The sequence below is a fragment of the Medicago sativa genome, chromosome 1 (genome assembly GCF_051527215.1).
Source record: "Medicago sativa cultivar Bolivia chromosome 1, Bolivia_mono, whole genome shotgun sequence".
Taxonomy (NCBI): domain Eukaryota; kingdom Viridiplantae; phylum Streptophyta; class Magnoliopsida; order Fabales; family Fabaceae; genus Medicago; species Medicago sativa.
This window is the reverse complement of record NC_140749.1, coordinates 59546881-59569104: the sequence shown is the minus strand read 5'-3', so window position 1 is coordinate 59569104 and position 22224 is coordinate 59546881. Positions and strand designations below refer to the sequence as shown.

General features: G+C 31.7%; 1 protein-coding gene and 1 pseudogene across 2 annotated transcripts; both read right to left on the bottom strand.

The window, feature by feature from the left end:
• Positions 1 to 3810: 3810 nt before the first annotated feature.
• On the bottom strand, positions 3811 to 14528 carry LOC146955910 (protein fluG-like). Its single transcript, XM_085724764.1, has 9 exons — positions 13625 to 14528; positions 13250 to 13501; positions 12650 to 12716; positions 12419 to 12535; positions 12075 to 12180; positions 11791 to 11947; positions 4944 to 5039; positions 4416 to 4464; positions 3811 to 4161 (listed from the first exon to the last, which is right to left on the bottom strand). The coding sequence occupies exons 1-9, from the start codon at positions 13907 to 13909 to the stop codon at positions 4019 to 4021; spliced, it is 1272 nt and encodes a 423-aa protein (XP_085580890.1). The 5' UTR covers positions 13910 to 14528; the 3' UTR covers positions 3811 to 4018.
• Positions 14529 to 17887: 3359 nt separating this feature from the next.
• LOC146955909 (thaumatin-like protein 1a pseudogene) lies at positions 17888 to 18743 on the bottom strand (annotated as a pseudogene). The gene is made up of 2 exons (XR_015029378.1): positions 18521 to 18743; positions 17888 to 18397 (listed from the first exon to the last, which is right to left on the bottom strand). The product of XR_015029378.1 is annotated as a thaumatin-like protein 1a pseudogene (transcript).
• Positions 18744 to 22224: the final 3481 nt, after the last annotated feature.

Below are 22224 nucleotides of genomic sequence, written 5' to 3'. Positions count from 1 at the left end.
AAATCAAAGAGTTTTAAATTTTCATAAAGCAATATGAATTACACTCTAAGGGTTGTTAGTCTATATGATGATTAAACAAATAAGCTGGAGGGGAGGGTAGGGGAGGGGGTGAATAACTTTTTTTCAAAATATTCGTTTGTGAAACCTTTAGAAAGTATTTTTGATTGTTAACAAGTTGAGTGTTTAAAAACTCTAATCATTGAAATTAAGATTAGGTTAATGTAAAATTAACATTCACAATCAAATGGTAATCCATTCTAGAAATTCATATATCACAATTAATTGCTGAAATTAAAAAAATAAGGGAGAAAAAAACATCGAGATTTTCCTTAAAAAAAAACATCGAGATTTTCGTCCTTGCTAAGGGTACATCCTCTCTTCATAGAAAAATATATTTGTTCTACGAGTTTTCACTGTGATGAAAATGTTTACAAGTGTATTATTACAAAGATTCTTTCGATTCATAATCTTATATGCTAAACAATCACACAAGATCCCATCTTCAAGACCTCTTGAAATTGGACATGCCACAAGGTCTTTGAATCTCAAGTTTAATTTCATACAATCCTTTGAACATCTATTTAGAGAATTTGTCTTTGCTATGTCTCTGCTTCGTTCCACTTGAACCTTGAATTGTTGAGAAAAAACCCCCAGAATTACCTTAGGAGGTGAAAAGTGCCTTCTTTTTTTTTTTTTTAGATCCTTGATGTTCCACCAAGATCCTTGAGAGAAACCAATCTTACAAGTCCTATAGCACCCTAACAATCTCGACCTCGAAATCTACAAAGATTCTTAGAAGAAAGTTTAATCTTTAGAAGGTGGAGAGAGAGAGAGAGAGAGAGAGAGAGAGAGAGAGAGAGAGAGAGAGAGAGAGAGAGAGAGAGAGAGAGAGAGAGAGAGAGAGAGTTTTGAGACTTTAAAGTGTATTTCCAAATTGATTATATGAATATGAGAGTGTGTGTATTTGTAAATGTATACATAGATGTGAGTGAAAATAGTTAATTTAGCCACAAAATAGTGCAGTGTGGTTTGGATTGCGGTTTTCATCATTTTCATCTCCCTCTTCCTATCATACAATGTTGCCAACTTTCATACAACACAAAAAAACCTAATTTCACCTTTCTTTTTAAAATTGTTTATCATGATTCATGACACCAAAATTGGACAATAAATATGAGATTAACTCACTCAAAGAATCATGAAGTATAGTCATGAGAATTCTACGTGTTTGATTTGTATGTAAACTATTTTCCCGTTTCATTTAGTTTTGTTTTGTTTATTTTGGTTTTTATGTAAATCATGTAAACAAGATAGAACCATACAATCTTTCAAAAAACAAAAGATAGAACCATACAATGTGATATTAATTTATTTTCCGTTTCTTTTTTGTTAATACATTTTCTGTTTATGTTTTTATTGATTGTAAATGTTGTTTATCGACTTTATAATTCTTGATATTTTTATTTTATTTATTTGTTTGAAGTGGGTAACATAATTCACTATGCCCTCACATTTCCCTTTAAATAAAAAAAAATATGTATGTTTATACTCTTATTTTTTTATCCAACTAAGCGAATGCGTTAAAGCACATATAATTCTCTTTTTTTTGTACATCTGATGAAAATAAAAGTGATGTCCTTGACAAGTTCAAATAATTTGTAACTACAATTGAAAATCAATTCAAAAGAAAATCAAACGATTTCATAGTAATATAGGCACACAATATAATTCTTGCACCTTAAATGTGTTTTTATAAAGATCAAGGAATTATTCATGAGCCATTTGCTCCTTATTCTTCTCAAATGAATGATAAAGCGAAAAGAAAAATAATGGAACGTTTACCGAGTCAATTGTTTCTTAACTCCGGCGTTACATCTCATTGATGAGGGAATAATTTTATTAATTGGTGGTTTTGTGCTAAATAGAGTGCCTAGGTCGGAAAAAAAAAATTTCTTACTTTGAAGAAAAGATAACCTAAGTTGTGTTACTTTGAAACTTGAAATCGTCTAACTTAGGTTTGGACTCTAAGAGAGTTAAACTCTCAAGTAGATACTTTGAGTGTGTATACATTGGTTATGTTAATAAAAAATAAAAAAAAAAAGGTTTTATGACCTAAATGTTAAAAGATTATAGAATCAAACAATGTTGATTTCTAAGAAAAAAATCCACCTTTAAATCAAAAAATAATGGGGGCACTGTATCTGATCACACCCTAGTGATCACGAGCGATGATGATAACATGGACCAAGATGTGACAATAAACATCTATAAAGATGTCTAATACTAGAGATCAAAATAAGTTAAATAATAAAAATGAAAAGGCAAATCATGACCATGCTGAATTAATTCAATATCAATCTTTGCCTTATGTTCAATATTGATAAAAGGGAAAGGGATAAATTTACGCATGATCATTATCAAGGAGAATGTTTCGTCAGATCACAAAACATTTTAGTCACTTGGGTGACAACAACGATATATAGTAATACCAATGTATTACTAGATAACATTGTTTATGATATGATTTAATATTATTACCAACGTGACGGGAACCTATAAAGTTACACACATAAGACATATAGATGAGACAAAATATATAAATAAATATGACTTATTTATGAAATAATAAGTAGGACTCTTCGTAATAAAATTAATAAATATGATCTATTAATTAAACCATAAAATGTGGTGCATCGTAAGTTACATTGTGTTTTAAGTGGAAAGTAGTACATCATAGGCTATGGTGCACCCAAGTGAGTCTATAAATAGAACTCAGTTGTGTAGAATTCTGTTAGCCACTTTACAAAACCCTAAACTGCAAACTAAAAACCCTAATTCTCTATGAACCTGGGATCGAAATCGATTCTTCACTTCAAGAGGTTACAATATTGTCACTAATCACAGTAAAATTTGTAATGATCGATGAAAAGAAAATCAAAATTTTAAATTTTTGCTACCTCTCTGATCATGAATTGGATTGTTTTGTTCATTTCTTTGTGCTTTATGTTTCTTTTTGAGTACTTTCTTCCTCCAAAAATTTTCTCAACTTGTAATATCTTTAGAGGCCTTTTAAATCTTCATTTATTTTCTTCCTAATTCTTCATGAGGTATTTTACTTTCCAAAATTACGTGATTTTTTAATGAAATACATCAAAAACACCTAAAAATTTCTTGGTTTACAGAAAACTAGAATTACATGAATCGATATGAAAACATTACAAAATACCCGTTAAACCATATGCAATTGTCCTAAAACTCATCAAATTTGGGACAAACCATAGTTAGGAGGTTGAAGGGCTTCACTTGGTCCAATTTTAAAGTTCCCCCATATTGGGGGGGTTTTGAGGGGTAAAACATACGAATTGACAATTTTGCCCTCATAATAATTTAAATTTCAATTTTGGACAGAACCCCTAGTTTCAAAAATTCCCTTGTCGAACATTGGATGGTGTGCACAAAAACACTAGTGTTTATACTTTATATAGTGAAGGTAGGACTCTTAAAGGTGTGCCCTCGAGGGCACACAATTTTGTAAATGGGTGATGACATACTCAACATGACCATCACATGTGCAACGACACCATTGTCCGGCCAGGCGGGCCTGAAATGTGTGGTGTATTATATTTTAATGACCCAAAACGTTAAGTTAATTAATTTTTCGAATTTTTTGTTTTGGTACACCTCATCGCCACACAAGCATAGATGTCAAAACAAAATTTATTAATGTTACTCTACCTCCAAATGATACATGTTTACATCTCTAGGCTATTATTCAACCTGTAAATTACTGTAATTGCAAAATAAGAAAAATTTAAACAAGAGTAACTTCTTATAATATGGCTGAAACATAACATTGGCTAATATTGCCTTTCACATTAACTGAAACTGAAAACCAACACTTGAACAAAACTAAAAGTTGATAACAAACTAGAGTTCTATAAATAGAACATCATTGACAAAGGTAATAACCACATAATATGAAGTCTTAACACAAATATTATGTGAACTAACATCAATTTTAGTTAGTAATATTATAGAAGTTGATTGAATTTCGTGCAAAGAGATCTTTTGCAACTTCCACAGCCTCCGGAACAGTGAGATCGCCGTCAATGCATGAATCACGCAGAACGGTGAAAACAACTTTGCGAGCATTCTTCGCACCTGTTAAAACAAATTTCATGATTTTAACTAGCAATCTTCACACACTATATAGATGAATTGCAAATTTTCACAGATTGAGTGAAAGCAGCAAAAATTGATAGTTGTACTCATTTCTCACTATAAGAATTTCATTCAACAATAATTCAATTGATTCAAGGACATTAATCTATATGCCTTTTGTAATATTTGAAAGTAGAAAAAATCACTTCAATATAGTTTTGAAAATAAGGTAACATAAATTGATGTTAACATACCTAAGTAGAAGAGTTCAGGGAATGCATAGGCATCGGTACTAAACATCACCTGCAATGCAAAGTTTACTCTTATTAGACATTAAATGTACAAGTTTTCTTTCATTATTCAAAGTTAAAGGATATTAAAATTCTGTTATGTGTGGATAAACCATTTTGAAATAACAAAACATTCATTTGTGTTGTTTTTAGCCTTACATTATTTTAAACGACTTGAACTCTAAAGAAAAGTTTAAGGAAGGTAAAAAATTAATACAACAAAAAATATAGCTCTATAGTAACCAAGTTAGCAATAGATTTAGATGCAAAATAATATCAAGTTAGTTTCTAAATCTGTCACTAAAATTAGGGAGTAATGATGTATAGGCATTTCATAAATCAATCTTTAAACCGGTCACAAACTCATTTAGGGACTGATTTAGCGACTTATTTAGAAACCGGCTTTTCATCGAAGTAAATTAGACCGAAATATTTTTGTCACTTCATGAGTTGCTACATACCAAATTTTTAGTTGTATTACTTTTTGAATACCTTGTTTAATGGAGCTTGCTCTAAAAGATCTTTCACTGCAGAAACCATGCCATGCACACTAAGTTTTGGAATAGCCAAGCCAAAATCAAGGTAAACCTGAAGGATAAAGATTGGGTTACTTGCTTTGTAATTCAAAATCAAATCTACGACTACAAGTCACTGATTTGTAGAGTTTTTTTGTAAACAATCTATAGTCAAGATCGAGTTATTACATGAAATTAGAACACACTTACTTGTAAACGATGATTACCGCATTCGCCGAGATTTGAGACAAGACTCTTCCTTTACCTTTCACATGCTCCGGACTTAGGGTTTTCAATGGGGCAAACCGCTAATGAGCAGAATAGTCAGAGTGATGGCAAAGGGGACCTAGCCTCTCTATTTATAACCGTGCAACCCTAGGCACCACCCATCATGGGCCTAGTGTTTGGGCCTACACTATGTTTCTACACAAATCAGATTAAGTGCCCAAAAGCCCATTATCTATTGATCACTTTTATTAGGGCCTAAGCATCATCAAATGGATCACAACATCAGTCCGTTTTTATTAAAACCAAAACCAACAATTGATTGCAGCCCACAAATTATTAGAAGAAATTCTAACATTCTCCCACTTGGGCAAAATCAATTGTGTATTTAAAATAAAAATAATGAAAAATAAAATAAAAATATTTTTGAAAACGACTCTCGGACTGATAACAAACTTCCTAACGTGGCCACTACATGATCCCATGATGCAACACTTAATAAAGACTCCGTCCAACTAAGAACTGAATGATATCGAATCATGGCGGTAGTTATATCCTTAATTCATACAACACCTTCCATGGTTACAAATATCACCAATTCCGTCGACTAGTCATTTGTGTAGAGTGTAGCAAGAAATGATATGTCAACGTGATCATCGACCATACTATCATTTTCAATGTCGATCCTCAATTTCTCTCAATGCCTTAAAGCCAGAGAATTTATGTGATTTCTCTCAAATGCTTAAAGCCAAAGAAATTATGTGATTTCTCTCAAATGCTTTAAAGCCAAAGAAATTATGTGATTTCTCTCAAATGCTTAAAGCCAAAGAAATTGTGTGATTTCTCTCAAATGCCTTAAAGCCAGAGAAATTATGCGGTCCACGGAAAACCACATTGCCTCAGCTCCAAAATAGTGTCAATCACCGGCATAGTGATCCCAACGACACTGAGCTCTAATTTTCACACATAATACATCAGCTCCAAAATAATGTTAACAGCCGGCATAAAGATCCTGTCAACATTGAGCTCAAATTTTTCACATGTAATGCCTCAGCTCCAAAATAGTGTCGATCACCGGCATAGTGATCCCTTCAACACTGAGCTATAATTTTTTCACATTTGATATTTGATATATACAAGAATTCATCTCATCATCAATAATTAAATTGAATGGAAATTCACATCAATATATCAAAGAAAATAAGTGAAAGAAAAATTCATCATCAAAAAATTAATAATATAAAATTCAAACTCCCACTAACCAAATGCATCAAAAGAATTCACAGTATTCATGTTATTCAAAATGACTCTTGAAAACAATGAACCTAAGTCATTTGGTTAAAAGAACAATTAATGTCAAGGTTAGGAAGCCAATGAATGTAATAAATAATTCATTACCATAAATTATAGGAGTTGGGAGCCACTAATTTCATTTTCGACAATTTCAAAGGGTTCAAAAATGCTAGTTGTAACCTTTGGTTTTATTAAGTTTGCTTCTAATGCAATCCACACAAGTACCTGGATCATCAAACTTTAAGAAAGGTAGAATATTTACTTTGATTAATTTCTCAGCCCTTTCCCCAATAAATATGATCCAAGTGTTTATGTCATAAAGTAAAGGATGTCTTCCTCAACATTAGACCTAATAGCAACAAAAGTTTTGACAATGAAAGACGAAGCAAGGTTATGTGAAATCAAAGACAACTTAAATAAACTATCAACAAAAGATCCAGGGAGTCATGAACCATCTACTAGAGACAATTTATATAGATGAACAAAGGATGAAGCAAGGTTATGTGAGTTTAAACTCAAACTTAGTTTTCTACCTTCAAGAGTAAAACTAAAACAAATTTGCTCCAACAAGGTAACACAAACAAGTTTCATCCTAAATGAAGGTTACGTGAAAGATATTTTTCAAAACAAGTTCAAAACTAGAATGTTAAATTATGGTGACATCTCCCACTGACTTCAAAATTACTCCTAGATATTAATTTGAAATTAAGTTGACATCTCCCACTGACTTCACAATTACTCCTAAATTACAACATTGTCAGATTTTTACGTCCAATAACTTTTCATTGACACATGGAGACCATTATGGTCAGATACTTTAACTTGTGAGTCATCTCCCACTTACCAAAAGGTTATTTCAGTTCAGACATGTTCTCCTAGAGATAACTCCAGATCTTACTTCCATTTCTTACGGTTTGACTCGGTTAAGATCTCAATGGAAGTAAAACAATCATTCATTGATAAGGAAAAAAAAATGAATGAATTTAAATATGTCATAAGACGTCATAAGACAAGATATAGCTTAAAATAAACAAGCTATTATAACGAGGCCAATATAATTATACAATCACCTTTGGGCAGAATGCACAAACTAAGGTTGAAACCCAAGCCAAAACCTCAATTGAGTTAATCAATGAGGATACATTGAACTTGGGAAATTGTCACCTTTGGGCAGACAAATTCATTGGTTCAACATATACTCCAATAACTCCATCTTATATAAGTTAATCAATGAGCATGCATAATAAAAGCATAACAATTATCCATTGAGGAAATATACGAGACAAAACATGAATGCATCAAAATATATCTTTTGACAAGATATAGCTCAAAATAAACAAGCTATCACAATGAGGCCAATATAATTGTACAATCACCTTTGGGCAGAATGTACAAACTAAGGTTATAACCCCAGTCAAAACCTCAGGTAAGTTAATCAATGAGCATGTATTGAATTCAGAAATTTGTCACCTTTGGGCAGGCAAATTCCTTAGTTCAAAACATTCTCCAATAACTTATCCCAAATAAATTTTTAATTGTAAAATGCAATAACCACCTTTGGGCAGGAAACTACATGTTACAATTAAAAACATTCCTCAAACTACAAAAGGAAATTTCATCAATCAATCAATAGAGGCGGTCCCACTTTGGTGGTAACGACCTATATCAACGCAAGAAATTCTTTTTGCATAGGAATCAATTACTCTTGTCAAAATATGACACAGAAAAAATATGCATCATTTAAATGCATCTAGACTGGTCAATATCGTTTCAATTTGCATTCATCATAATTTTGTTGGATACAATGCGGTAGAATAGTACGTTAAAAGCACATAGAAGAAAATCAAGATATCATTATCTGTTATCCTTTTGGAAGAGTACTATTACCGCTAAACTCATAATCTCATTAACAAGTAATGATTTAAATCAATTATCTACGCAGCAGAAATATATGAGACTTGAATTTTACCACAATTGAGGATAAAAGACAAAAGAGTCACAAAAGAATATTTAATAAAAGACTATAATATCCTCAATGTAAGTCTCCATAATAAACAAAAGAGTATTTTTCAACAAAGGATATTTGTTTCTCATTTATAGATAATTGATGACATGTAAGATTCTCCCACTTGATAGAGAATGATAGTTGGATTATCAATCCAAGATTTTTAAAACATTCAAACAAATATTCAATTATATTCTCTATCACACAATGGTTATGTCAGTTAATATTACACCAATAGGATATGCCCATCCCCTATAAAATAAGGGAACATGTGTAATCAAATTCAATAAAAGAATTTAAATTAATTAAATCATGGCTAACCTCGAAAAGTGTAATCAATTCTCCTTGTAGAGTCATTAAGCTTCGATGACTTAAAGTTCCGCACAATTTGGCATATTGTCATCTCAATTGGTTCATAATTCAACAACAAACCAGTATAACAAAAGAAAGACTCCAATAATATATCAATACAATACAAGGATAATAGTTTTCAATTGCCTTCAGAATTGCTCAAAAATTAACTTTTATGATATTCCACAAGCGAGCATACCAATAAGAACAAGGCAATATAGAATTTATACAAAATAAATTCATATACATTGGTATTTGGTGATATTGTAATTTCACAATTACAACACTTTAATAGAATAATTCACTTCTATAAAAGAGAATTTCACAAATAATATTTTAAACTCATCCATGGGAATATATATCTCACAAAAAAAAAAAAGATTTTACATATTTCACAAAATAAAATTTATTCCCATAAATAAAAATGTGAAAACAATGTTTGGAAATTATTTCCAATCAAATCAATCGACCAAAATCAAATCAAATCCTTTTGAAAATGCAAAATTTGATCCATAAAATATTAATCATGGTGTTTTCTTCCGGATTTGAGATAAAATAAAATTATGCATGATGGAATATTCATATAATAATCATGCCAATATTTATTCACATTAGATGCACATGCACAATGAATCACAACATGTGAAATTTGTTTCAAAAATCGCAAACCTTATGGCAACAGAAACAAATATAACATCAATTTTTAGTGACAAAAACAACATCAAAAGGAGTAGCACAAAAATACATGGTCTTAATTTGAACATGACTACTCAAAATTGTCTCTGAATCCACACATGCAATTGTAATTCAATCATGATAAACATATTTTTAAAGCAACTTCAATCTATGCATAAACCAATCTCAAATCCACTCAAATAATAGAATAGAAACTATAGTCATATATAAAGGAAACTATCCATAAACTTAACAGAAGAAGGAGCCACACAAAATTGGATCAATTTACCAAATTCACACATATTAATACATCTATGACACATATAAAAATAATAATAATTGAGCAAACAATTATTTAACTCAAACAATCTTTGATATAGATTAATGAAATTTACCAAAATTCCACAAAGAAAATAATCAAAACTCTTGTTCAAGTAGCTTTATTTTGATTAAAAATTGTTTGTGAGATAAACAAAGATCAAACACATACAACAATAGAAAATATTTAATTTCCCTTTCAGCCATATAATTTTGAAAATTGAAACAATTTCAATGATTCAAATTGAATATTAACAAACAAATCTTTCAATTCAAAACTTCAAACTAAATGCTTAAAACAAGAACAAATTCTTGAGAACAAAGTTGAACGTTATAAACAAACATGCAAATTCACCGTGAAGTACATACCATATATATAAATATATCAGCCAAAAAAAAAAAAAATACCAAGGTTGAAAAGAATATCAAATTCCAAGATATGGCAACGATATTAGAGAAAAATGAGCCAAAGTGAAAAGATTTGATTCTAAATCTTTAGAAACAAATCACTCAAAATTAATCGATATCCATATCCACTTTAAGAACTTGAATTCAATTGTATGATGAGAAACATATCTTTTCCGATCCATATTAATGTAAAATAAATTAATATCCAAAAGGATATCACTTTAATAGCATATGATTCAATCAATTCATGCCAAAATATGATAAATTCTGTCCAAATTAAAACAAAAACAAAAAAAAAAATCATAGCATGAAATTGAAAATCAATATCACATAGTGGTTCACAAGAATTCCAAAAGCTACGAGAGCATATGAAAAGGAAACTCATGAAAAGATGAATAGAAGGTGCACCCATTCATATTGAGTCAACACCTAACAGTCTTACAATGAAATCCAGTTTGATAGTTCAAACATCCTTTGATTAACTGCGGTGTATATGATGCACAAGTTTTTTTTTTTTTTGTCTATAATTGAATACAAATATGTCTATGAGCGACATATATATTCATAAATTCAACAAAACAAAATTTAAAAAAGGCAATCACCGTGTAATTATAGTCCCCTCAAAGAACAATGGTGACTAACAAAATATTCGGGGAGTTAAAAGCTTTTCTAAATTTTTGTTTTCTGTACAGTTGAATACAAAATATGGATTTAGAAAATTAGCATATATGATTTGAATGAAACTAAAACTGAGTTGGCACACAATTTCAACAACTTTAACTTGAAATTGAATTAAATAAAAGTTTGATGCCGTAAAAGCTGAATTCTTCATTTATAGCAATCCAAAAATAAAATTAGAGAAAGGGTATGAATTCAGCTTAAAAATACAGTTTGGGACAACAACGATTTGTCAAGAACACAACAATACGGTATAACAGAGGCCTAGGAACGGCGATTGTAATCCCAAATCAAATTTAAAACAAATTTTGATACAACTCAATAGAGATAAATTGCGATTTGCAGCACAACGCTTATATTAATTTAAATATGTGATGCAGTCTACAAATATCGAACGTTAGGGTTCTAAATCATATAATAATAGCTCTGATACCACATGTAAACAATCTATAGTCAAGATCGAGTTATTACATGAAATTAGAACACACTTACTTGTAAACGATGATTACCGCATTCGCCGAGATTTGAGACAAGACTCTTCCTTTACCTTTCACATGCTCCGGACTTAGGGTTTTCAATGGGGCAAACCGCTAATGAGCAGAATAGTCAGAGTGATGGCAAAGGGGACCTAGCCTCTCTATTTATAACCGTGCAACCCTAGGCACCACCCATCATGGGCCTAGTGTTTGGGCCTACACTATGTTTCTACACAAATCAGATTAAGTGCCCAAAAGCCCATTATCTATTGATCACTTTTATTAGGGCCTAAGCATCATCAAATGGATCACAACATCAGTCCGTTTTTATTAAAACCAAAACCAACAATTGATTGCAGCCCACAAATTATTAGAAGAAATTCTAACATTTTTACCTGGGAGTACAGAGAAGCCAGATATGATGCTTCCTTTGAGAATGGATATGATGTATGTAAAAGAACAATTCTGCACTTTGCAAACCTCTTGTCCTCAAGAACATTGTGGAGATAAAGAGGATTTGACATTCTTAGATTCAAACCTCTATCACCAAAGCTATTATCAATAGAAAGAAAAGATTAGTATCTTAAGTGATAGGTACTAAAGAGTAGCACTATAGTGGTAAATTCACCCAAATATGATCAAAAATCAATGAAGGTAGCAATATAAAACAATCCATTACCCTGTGTGTAGTTGCATTGGCAAGTCATGGGATTGAGCAAATTCCAAACTTAGCAAGAAGATGTAGTCAACCAGATTTTTGTTTGCTACCAACACAGGCTTGAAAACTGAATTATAAAAATAATCAGTAGCCTTACTATTAATACCATGAAACATATATCAAAACCAATTTAGGTATTTTTCTATGGTTTTACACACATAAAGAGGTTATGCTCATAATATTCAATCATTTTTTTTATCGATTTCCTTTTTATTATTAATTTTTTTTTTTTTACATGTGTGTGCCTAAACATTATTTATTTGGTCTTGGGACGATGTTAGAATTCCACTTCATTCTCTACTCACCAGCTAACACCTGCTGCAGACCCTCCTCAGCTTCCTTTTTAGTCACCTTTGTATTGATGTCTAGGCCAAAGTAGTATGCTGCTATGCTTTTCAAACCAACTATTTCATCAGCAACAGTAACAGTCATGCTAAGGAATCCAACTAGAATATTGAACTTTAAATTTTGCACAACTATAAGAGCTTATTTTTGTGTGTGTTTGTGTGTAGAGAGAGAATATTATGAAGGATATGATTCCAACTTGGAGAGAAATGCTTTAGTGAATAAATCCAGAGTCCATGAAGATCCATTTGGTAAACCCTTCAGGAAGCATTAAATATAAATATAAGATAATATAACTAGTTAGTGAAAAACATACAAAATAATATAACTAGAACAATTGTGTAATTTGAACAATAACTTCTACGAACGTAATTAATTACTACTTGCTTGAGTGGTGTTGACCTTATAATTTGTCGCGAAAGTTGTCTAAATTTGGTCCTACAAAAATCAATCATATCACTATAATTCTGTACAAAAATTGGTTGTACAAAGACTTTATTAAAATGAATATACATAATTCTCTAGATTTTTTATAACCAATCCCGTTAGTTCTACCGCCCCTTTTATAGGATGAAACTCATGAGTCTCACTCTACTTTCAAAGCGTGTGACCCACATGTGTTTCATCTCATAACAGAGTGAATGTTAAAGAAAATGTTAGAAAAATTGTTCGTAACACTCATTATCGGTATCGACATATATATGAGTATCGTGTTTGGTATCCATGTCGATGCTTCATAGATATAAATGCTGAAATGCATGAATAAAAAGTAATGTGAATAAGAATCTTACTTCATTTAGGATATTTTCAGCTAGGCGTTCAACTCTCACAAGTCTAGCAACACGAGGAGTAAAACTTTTGTGCCATTCAGTATCAAGTATTTTGTCCAAATGTATCCCATCATCGAAAATTACAGTAGAGATTCTTGCAGCTTTGAAGCATGTTGAACTAATAGATTCTAATCCTGAAATTCTTCTGTACTCTTCAACAGCTTCCAAAGTTGACTCGCATCCATACAACTCAGCAACATCTCTTAGATTTCTCTGCCATCACAAAATAACCAATCAAAATTTACCAATATTTCCGTGCAAGTTAGCTGGTATTGAAAGATAACAAAGAAAACTTTGTTCCAACAGGGAGCTAAAAAAGCATAGAATGTTTTTTACCTTGAAGGATAGAGAGTATTGTGTTGAAGCAACAGCATCACCATGTGCTAAAGAAAAAGCATGAATCAAAGAAAAGTTGGAGTCAACCGCAACTAAGTTATGGGCATGACCATCCACAAGTTCTACCTCCTCAATCGTTTTTCTCAATACACTGAAATCCATTCTCTCTCTTTTTGTCTCGGTGTATTTGTGTCTTCCAAATTGGTAACTGTTGGCAGAATAAAATGTTGAAAGATAACAAAGAAAAATGAATGAAAAAGAGAGAAAAGTCATAGAATATTGCATTGATTTCTCACGTGTGAAGATACAACCTTACAAGTATTTAACTATTTATAGAATGTCAATGATAGATCACACTAAGCTAAAGTGGTACAATAGGACGTAAGGACGAAACTAGAAAGGGGACCAGCATAGGCCACCGCATCTCTTCAATATATTGCCTCTTCAACACCTATTTCTCTAGGCTTCATTACGCTAATACTTAATTAGAATCCTTAACGGCGAAAAACAAAGTGGAGTTTTGTCTAAAATTTACAAAAGAACCCTAATTAATCCTTAACTGGAATCCCAATATATGATTCCTCATTGCAATTTTGTTTAGAAATATTGAATAATTATCTGCAATTTTGTTTGAGCAGTACCAACGATTCATTGGTCGCGATTTCATCCTAAATTGATCCTCATACAGTTGCATTTTCGTTGTTTAATTTCATATTTTCTTTCTCCGCTATACATACAAAGTTCGCTTTAGTCTCGTCATTCTCAGACAAACCTTAAATCTTGTTTGTATCATTCTTCAATTATAAGAGTCACACCTCAATTATGTAGTTTTTATATCATAAATTTTGAAGGCAACAGTTAATTTACAAATCACATCACATAATTGCTAGTCTCGTTAGCTTACAATTGTAGTGAATCAATATATATTTAAATCCCGTATGAGAGATATTCACATTTAATCGTCTGACATATTTCAAATAAAATTATCTTTTGTTATTGAAGAAACTTATGGAAAACCAACAAAGTATCATAGCAGATGAGATAAGGCTTAAAATGTCACCTTATTAAAATTTTATTATGGTTAACTTAAGCTGAATCCAAATTTTAAGAAAAATACATAAACATATTGGATACATTGTACTAGTCCCATACTTGCTTCCATGAGTCATGAATAAATAAACAAATTATAATACATTTGGTCCAATATATTTTATTTTTGAAATTTAAGTTTAGTTTTGACTTCGGAGTGTGTATTTGTTTTTTTGCTAAACGGGGAGTGAAAATTTAGATTCTCATTTCTCATGCTTGTTCAAATATGCATAAGGACATATATTGAAAAATATACTCGTACCTTTTCAGTCCTCCCCTAGTCCTTATACTCCTACGTTTCCTCCAAATTCTACTTTTGTCCTTCACATTTTCAACTATAAATTTGTTCTATTCATTGATCAATTGGAGATTGCACTTGATGATTCCAATTGGCCTGTGAAATACATTGCATTTGCTGCAATTTATGGAAGGAAAATAAAAATAAAAACAAAAACTAGGGCGAGCCAACACTTATGTTTTAATATTTTTTTTTCTTCTAAAAATTGTTCCAAATTTTTCATTTTTTTTAATTTTTTTTTGAGGATTTTTTTGGAACAATATTACATATTTTTTATCAATTTTTTTTTTTAAATCAAGAACATATAATAATCTTTTTAATGCGAAAAATGTTAGTATATTACTTGTTATATTTATTTTTACCATGTCAGGATTTGTACTATGCACTTTTAACCCCTCAACTCATTGAATCCCTTAGTTTATCAAATATTAGATTCTCTTTAAAAAAATGTAAGATTCTTTAAGTGAGCAATTAAGATGATGAGAAGAGCGTATCCTAGTTCATTTGTGGAAATGGAAAATGCTATTTCTCTATAAAAATAGCATCAATCATTTTTCAAGACACAGCTGACAAGTTTTAATTGCATGATTTATTTGTTCACTTTCTCTTTTTCAGCCACACCTCCTTGAATTGTGGCAATTAGTGCATTGTGATTGACTGCTCTTTATTCTTGAAGAATTCTTGATGTTATTTTTCTAGAGATATAGCATTGCTCGAAATGGAAATAATGGAACATAATTTTGGTATTTTTATTGTTTTCAGAAAATGTGAACAATTGTTAAATTTAAGTGTCTATCATCAACTTTTTGTTGTCTAGTAAAATTCAATATAAATTTAAAAAATAAGAGATTGTTTTTATTAAGTAAACGAGGTTAATTGTGTTTAGAATATTATATTTTATAAAAAAATTAAATTCCAACAACCTGCACAATGTGATTGGACCACTACAATTCAAGAAAACAACTAGCAAACATACTCTGGGAAATATAGAGTGATCTATGTATTCATTTCATTGTCTGTTGTACATATATTTGGCAATACTGAAAGTTATTGCAATTTTGTGCCCTCAAAACGCATACAATTTAGAGATGTTTGTCATGCAGTTGGTTCAGTTTTATGACTAAAGGTCATTCGTACCGCATGATAAAAAATCATACGGTTTGGTTTTATTGACCTTCAAAATTAAAAACCAAACCAAATCAAACCATTGCGGTTTGGGTTAGTTTGATTGTTGCGGTTTTTTACGAGACAATACATTTTTTTGATTCCAACTTTAAAATCAACTTATCTTGAACAATGTTTCAAATTTGATCCAACATTACAATTTTATTTTCATTCAACAATGTTCTCGTCGGCGTACAAAATTAAAACATGGACAAAAAAACAATTCTCTTCGGTAAGAAAATACAAAAGACTAAGATTTTATTATTCTCTAAAACTTCAATTCTCTTCGGTAAGAAAATGCAAAAGACTAATATTTTATTATTCTCTAAAAGTTCAAATTGAATTTCTACTATTCCAGATATATCTAACATAAACATATATACAAAAATGCAATTAAATTAAGTTAAAACACATAAATACATTTTTAAAATCAAAAGCATAGAAGAAACTTACATGAGAAAAAACATGTCTTAGTAAAAAAAAAATATTCAATTGAATTTCTATGAGTACTAGGTTGGGTGAAATCAGTTTAGTTAGTGTTTCTCTTATGTTGGTGTTTGGTTTGGTTGCTAAAATACAAACCGCAAGTCGATCCAAACTATGCGATTGAATCAAAAAATGATCTGAATACATAAAAATCAAATGTGGTGTTTTTATGGTTTGCGATTTGAGTTGATTTGGTTTACGGTTTTTTTATTTTGTTGAATAATTATCTTATTTGTTTACGGTTTTTCTTTGGTTTACGGTTTTTCTATTGGTTTACGGTTTTGGTACAAAGACATAATTACCTTATTTGTTTTGAATTTAGAATTACAAATTGTATATATTTTCTAACATAAAGCCTAATTGATGTTTGTACACCCTTTTTCATCAATTTTTTTTTGTACTTCCTCGGTCTACAATTATGAGTATATATTAGGACAATATTCGTTAAAAGTTGTTTCGAAAGGAGTATAGTTATGCAATTTTTCAGTTATCAATGTAGTTTTTTTTTGGTTTTTGAAACATATAATTATTTACAGTGAAGATCAAATCTAGTCTCTTAGAATTTTCTCCTAGACCTATCCAATCTCTAACAAAAATAAGCTCAAACTAGTCTTTGACATTTTTATATCAGGGGACAAATTAGTCCCTATGATACAATAAGTTAAAGACTAATTTGTCTCCGGGAAGAAAATGTAAGGGATTACAATGGATTTATTTTTTGGTTAGGGATTGAATTGATGTGCCAGAAAATTGTGAGGAATAAATTTAATCCGCAGTCTTTTATTTATTGTTTTTGCCCCTGAAGTTGAATGAATTTATAGAAGTTGTGTAATTTAATTCTTTAGTGTTAGACTTTTGGTATTAATCTCTAATCTCTCTAGTCGGATAGGACTGTAATGGATGACAAAGCTCTCATTTTAAGATTTAAAACTATTGGTGAATAAGTTAGGTGTCTGAGATTCGAATCTCAGCCCCTGCATATAACAATACATTGACCCTGCCAACTGAGTTATGCTCATGGCGTTTCTCTCAATTTCTTAAAAAAATATCAAGTGTTCCATTCGGAGAGAGATATATATTCAAAATAATTGATAGAAATATCGACAGCAACAAATTTATAGTGGATTCCACCATAATTATTATTTTTTGTTACAATGTCTCAATCAAATGGATCTCTTCATTCATTTTAAGAAATGGAGAAGATCCTAATTAACCTTGACAATATATTAAATTTTACCTAACAAAATATGTCTCATTTTATTTTTTAACAACTTTTGTAATACCTCTATCACTCGGAGTTCAGAAGGACACACAACATTAATGTTCCCCGGACAACTGGAGGTTTTGCAGTCACCACTGCCACCTTGTGGGGTTACAGACATTGGCACATTGAATCCGTCCACATTGCTCACATCGTAGAAGTCTTGTCCCCCGTCTGTTGCTACCGTTATTTCTACCAATGTTGCTGGTGGGATTGCACCAGCACCGTTGCAACCGACTTGACCAGAGGCACAATCAGCGGTGGCACAACTGAACTTTCCATTGTTGTCGGAGCATCCAGTTCGGCCCCAAAATCTACCCGACCATGGTGATGGAAGATCCACCGAAGTTGTTGCTCCAGGTCCTAACTCGAAACCCTGTTGTTGATAGTTGAGCTTTTTGGTCTCCGGTTAATGTTCCTGGCCATACAGTGTATTCACACCTATTTGTGAATGTCACCTTAGCTCCTCCAACCACTACATAAACAAATGCAAAATCAGGATCATATTATTACTGCAACTGAATTTATTAACTAAGCAAAATAAATTAATTGATCAACTATATGAAAAATTGATGTAGTTGAGTATTGATATTTATACCATAGAAGAGGAATGTCAAGCTAAAGCATAAAGCAACACGGGTGCTTGTCATTTTGGATATGACTTGATTAATCTTGTTTTGCAGGCTTGTGAATATTGATGCAGTGTTTTCTTTTTCAATTGTAGTTTGTTGTTTGAAGGTGATTGATGAAGTTGTTCTCTTCTTCTTGACATATATATAGCCTTCTATCGATGGTTTGAATCTTAATTCAACGATTGGTATTCATTTGGTTCGGTCAACAAAAAACTGAGAGGCACATATATGGAACTATTCTACGTCGTATATAGTTATTTATTTATTTAGCCTCCATGCATTGGAAATGTCTCAATCAAATCTTACGTAGTACTTACTTGGTCCCATGTTCGTATATTATTGACGAAAATAAAGAAAAACAAATTATGTTAAAGAATTTATTTATATATTTCATTTAGAGTGAAGATTTGATTTAATCCCTAACAATATTTTCGCAAGTCCATCTAGTTCATGACAAAAAATAAGCAAATCAGTTTCTGACATAATTTAGTCTCTCTATTACAACGAGTTACCAATTAATTTGTCTAAGATATGAAAATTGTCGGGGATTAATATGCATGTTTATACTATTTGTCAAGGATTTTGGATGATTGGTTTGCGAGGGACAAAATTTGGTCTCCATTCATCTTTTACAAATTATTCTTGTCCATGAAGTTGAATAAACTTATTGAAGTTGTGCAATTTAATTTTTCCGTGTTAGACTTTTGGTATTAACAATGTATCCTCTGCGCCGGTCTCCAATGATCTTTTATAATTTATTGTTGCCCATGAAGTTGAATGAATTTATTGAAATTTTGTAATTTAATTTTTTCCGTGTTAGACATTTGGTATTAATAAGGTATCCTCCCTGGGTAAATGCAAAAATTAATCTTTTAAATCGGGAAGGACGGAAATTGTAACGCCCATACTTAACGTATCTAGGAAGTTTAACATGCGCGTTATCTTTAGTACCCGATACATTAAAAATTTACAACATAAAATACATACGAATGAATATTTATACCACAATTTGAGTTCATACAATCAAAATACAAAACATCTCGTCCATACATAGAAAATGCATCCTTGAAATCCATAACATCATGCGGAGGTACGAACACGCACTCGATGAAATATCCATACGGCTTCAAGCTTGCATATCATCCTGCTTATCTGAAACAAATAAGGATTGGGATGAGACATAATGTCTCAGTGAGTTCCACCTAATCCTAGGCTATAGGCAACCACGGGGGAAACCTACGGTCACCACGTGTCTACAATACAACCTGGCGGTTGATTATACGTGTGTGGGGACTTGCTTTCCTAGACGGTAGTGCATACTAGGCCCGTCAAGGTTCATCTTACTTGTCATCGGTCTTACTATCATCATACGTGTCATGGCGGTAAAGGGTTCCTAGAACCGCTAACTCAAGATACGATATACGCATCAAGACATAACATAACATATTCATGACACGGTCCTAAGCCGGACGATTAGGGAAACCTAAGATCGTCATCGGTATACATTCATATTTCATTCTATTCATAACTTGCTCTTGGCTAACATCATATCATCATCATAATCATATCATACATAGTCATATCATTCATTCATCATTATGTTAGCGTTGAACAAACAATCATATCTTGATTCATTTTACGGAGAGCCCCAGGGTGGAGTAGCCCCAAGTACAATCCCATACCTCCTTCAGTGACGTGCGGGCCCCTTGCGGAGCTTATCCCGTTCTCACGACACATACGTCTTACTTACTCAATGACATGCGGGCCCCCCTTGCAGAGCTTATCCCATTCCCATAAAGAGAACCCATTGAGATCCAACCTAACGGGATCACAAGAGACATGACACCTACATCATTCATAAAGTCATAGTCTTAACATTCATGAAAGGTTTCTAACCTATACATGCATACTCGTTTACCTCGGATCCGGCATCGATCCGATTAATGGTAAACTACATTCATTCATTCATTCATACTTATTCAAATGTGAAGAGATTACTATCAATTTGATGAGTCATAGATTAGTATATTTTAATGCTTTATTTAGTTTAGTTTTAAATAAGATTTGATTTAATTATATTACATTTTATTTCCTTTTAGAATATTTTACTCTAAATTGTCTTTTATTTTATTTTAGGAATGAATATATGGTGGAAGGTGCCTTGGAGCGAAAGAAAGAGGACTGGAGCAAATACAGCGCAAGAATACGAAGATACGGGACAAAAATATGTTCCCCCAAAGTCAGAAGCTTAGCACGGCCCGTGCCAACATGTGGCACGGCCGTGCCCGTCCCCAGATTCACTTTTGCTGCTTTTTCTTCGGGCCCAAGTTACCCTGTTGCAGCTTTACTATTTTACCCTTTTAGTTGCTTAGTTTCTAAGTCGATTGTAAAGCTATAAATAGAGTAGCTCTCCACCATAAACATTCACCCTTTACTTTGTTTATTTCAAGTATTATTTCAATAAAAAGTCTTTATTTTCCTTTTACTTTCTTTCAATAAACATTCACCCTTTACTTTGTTTAATGAATAAGTTAGGTGTCTGGGATTCGAATCTCAGCCCCTGCATATAACAATACATTGACTCTGCCAACTGAGTTATGCTTATGACGTTTCTCTCAATTTCTTAAAAAAATATCAAGTGTTCCATTTGGAGAGAGAGATATATTCAAAATAATTGATAGAAATATCGACAACAACAAATTTATAGTGGATTCCACCATAATTATTATTTTTTGTTACAATGTCTCAATCAAATGGATCTCTTCATTCATTTTAAGAAATGGAGAAGATCCTAATTAACCTTGACAATATATTAAATTTTACCTAACAAAATATGTCTCATTTTATTTTTTAACAACTTTTGTAATACCTCTAATCGATCCAGCAAAGGCGTGTGTCCAAAAAAAGGCTTGATTACAAGCCAAATTTTTAGAAGACAGTATATAGTAAGGTTGACTGAAGAATACTCTCATTGTTTTGTTTTTTGACACTGCATATATGGTGTAAAATCGTTCAAGTCCAATAGGATGGACTAGCAATAGGTAAAGAAATCAAATTCATTAGCCTTAATTAAAGTGTAGAAGAAAAGGCTACACATAAAACACTCTACAAATAGAAATAGATAAAGAAGTATCTGGCGACAAAAGTGAAGATTGGAAAAATGACGAGCTATCATTCATTTTCATAGACTTCATTGTTTAGGTGCAAATAGATGAAAACATCAAAGGATATTTTCAAGAAAAAATTACGAATATAAGAGGGACAACACTGATAGGAAGAAGATAATCTCTTAAGACTGCAAAGAGCGAGGACATTTCAGACTAGAATGTCTAAAGTTTGAAAAGGAGAAACCCAGAAAAAGCGAGCACAAGAAAAAGAAACAAGGATTTCATGGCGAAGATGATATGTAACATCAATGCTAACGAGGTAGAAAACATATGTTTTACAACAACGCACGAACATAAATAAGAGTATCGATACAAAAGATCGATACTTTCAATACACGACAATTGGAAGAAAGATGATAAAAACAATTTCAATGTTAGAAAATAGTTGTTTACAATATTATGTAAAGCCCAATCTATAGACTTGCGTAAATGTATTGAAGGATAAAAATAAGAACACAATTATAAAAAAGGACAAGATTAAATGCTGATGACGACATAAGGAG

Bases quoted from the DNA above. Each gene is read 5' to 3' on its own strand.
- LOC146955910 (XM_085724764.1), bottom strand. From the start codon at position 13,909: ATGCAATATTCTATGACTTTTCTCTCTTTTTCATTCATTTTTCTTTGT. The intron at 13,502-13,624 runs GTAAAAAACATT...TTGTGATGGCAG, and splicing joins AATACTCTCTATCCTTCAAG to AGAAATCTAAGAGATGTTGC. The intron at 12,181-12,418 runs GTGAGTAGAGAA...TTTATAATTCAG, and splicing joins TCTGCAGCAGGTGTTAGCTG to TTTTCAAGCCTGTGTTGGTA.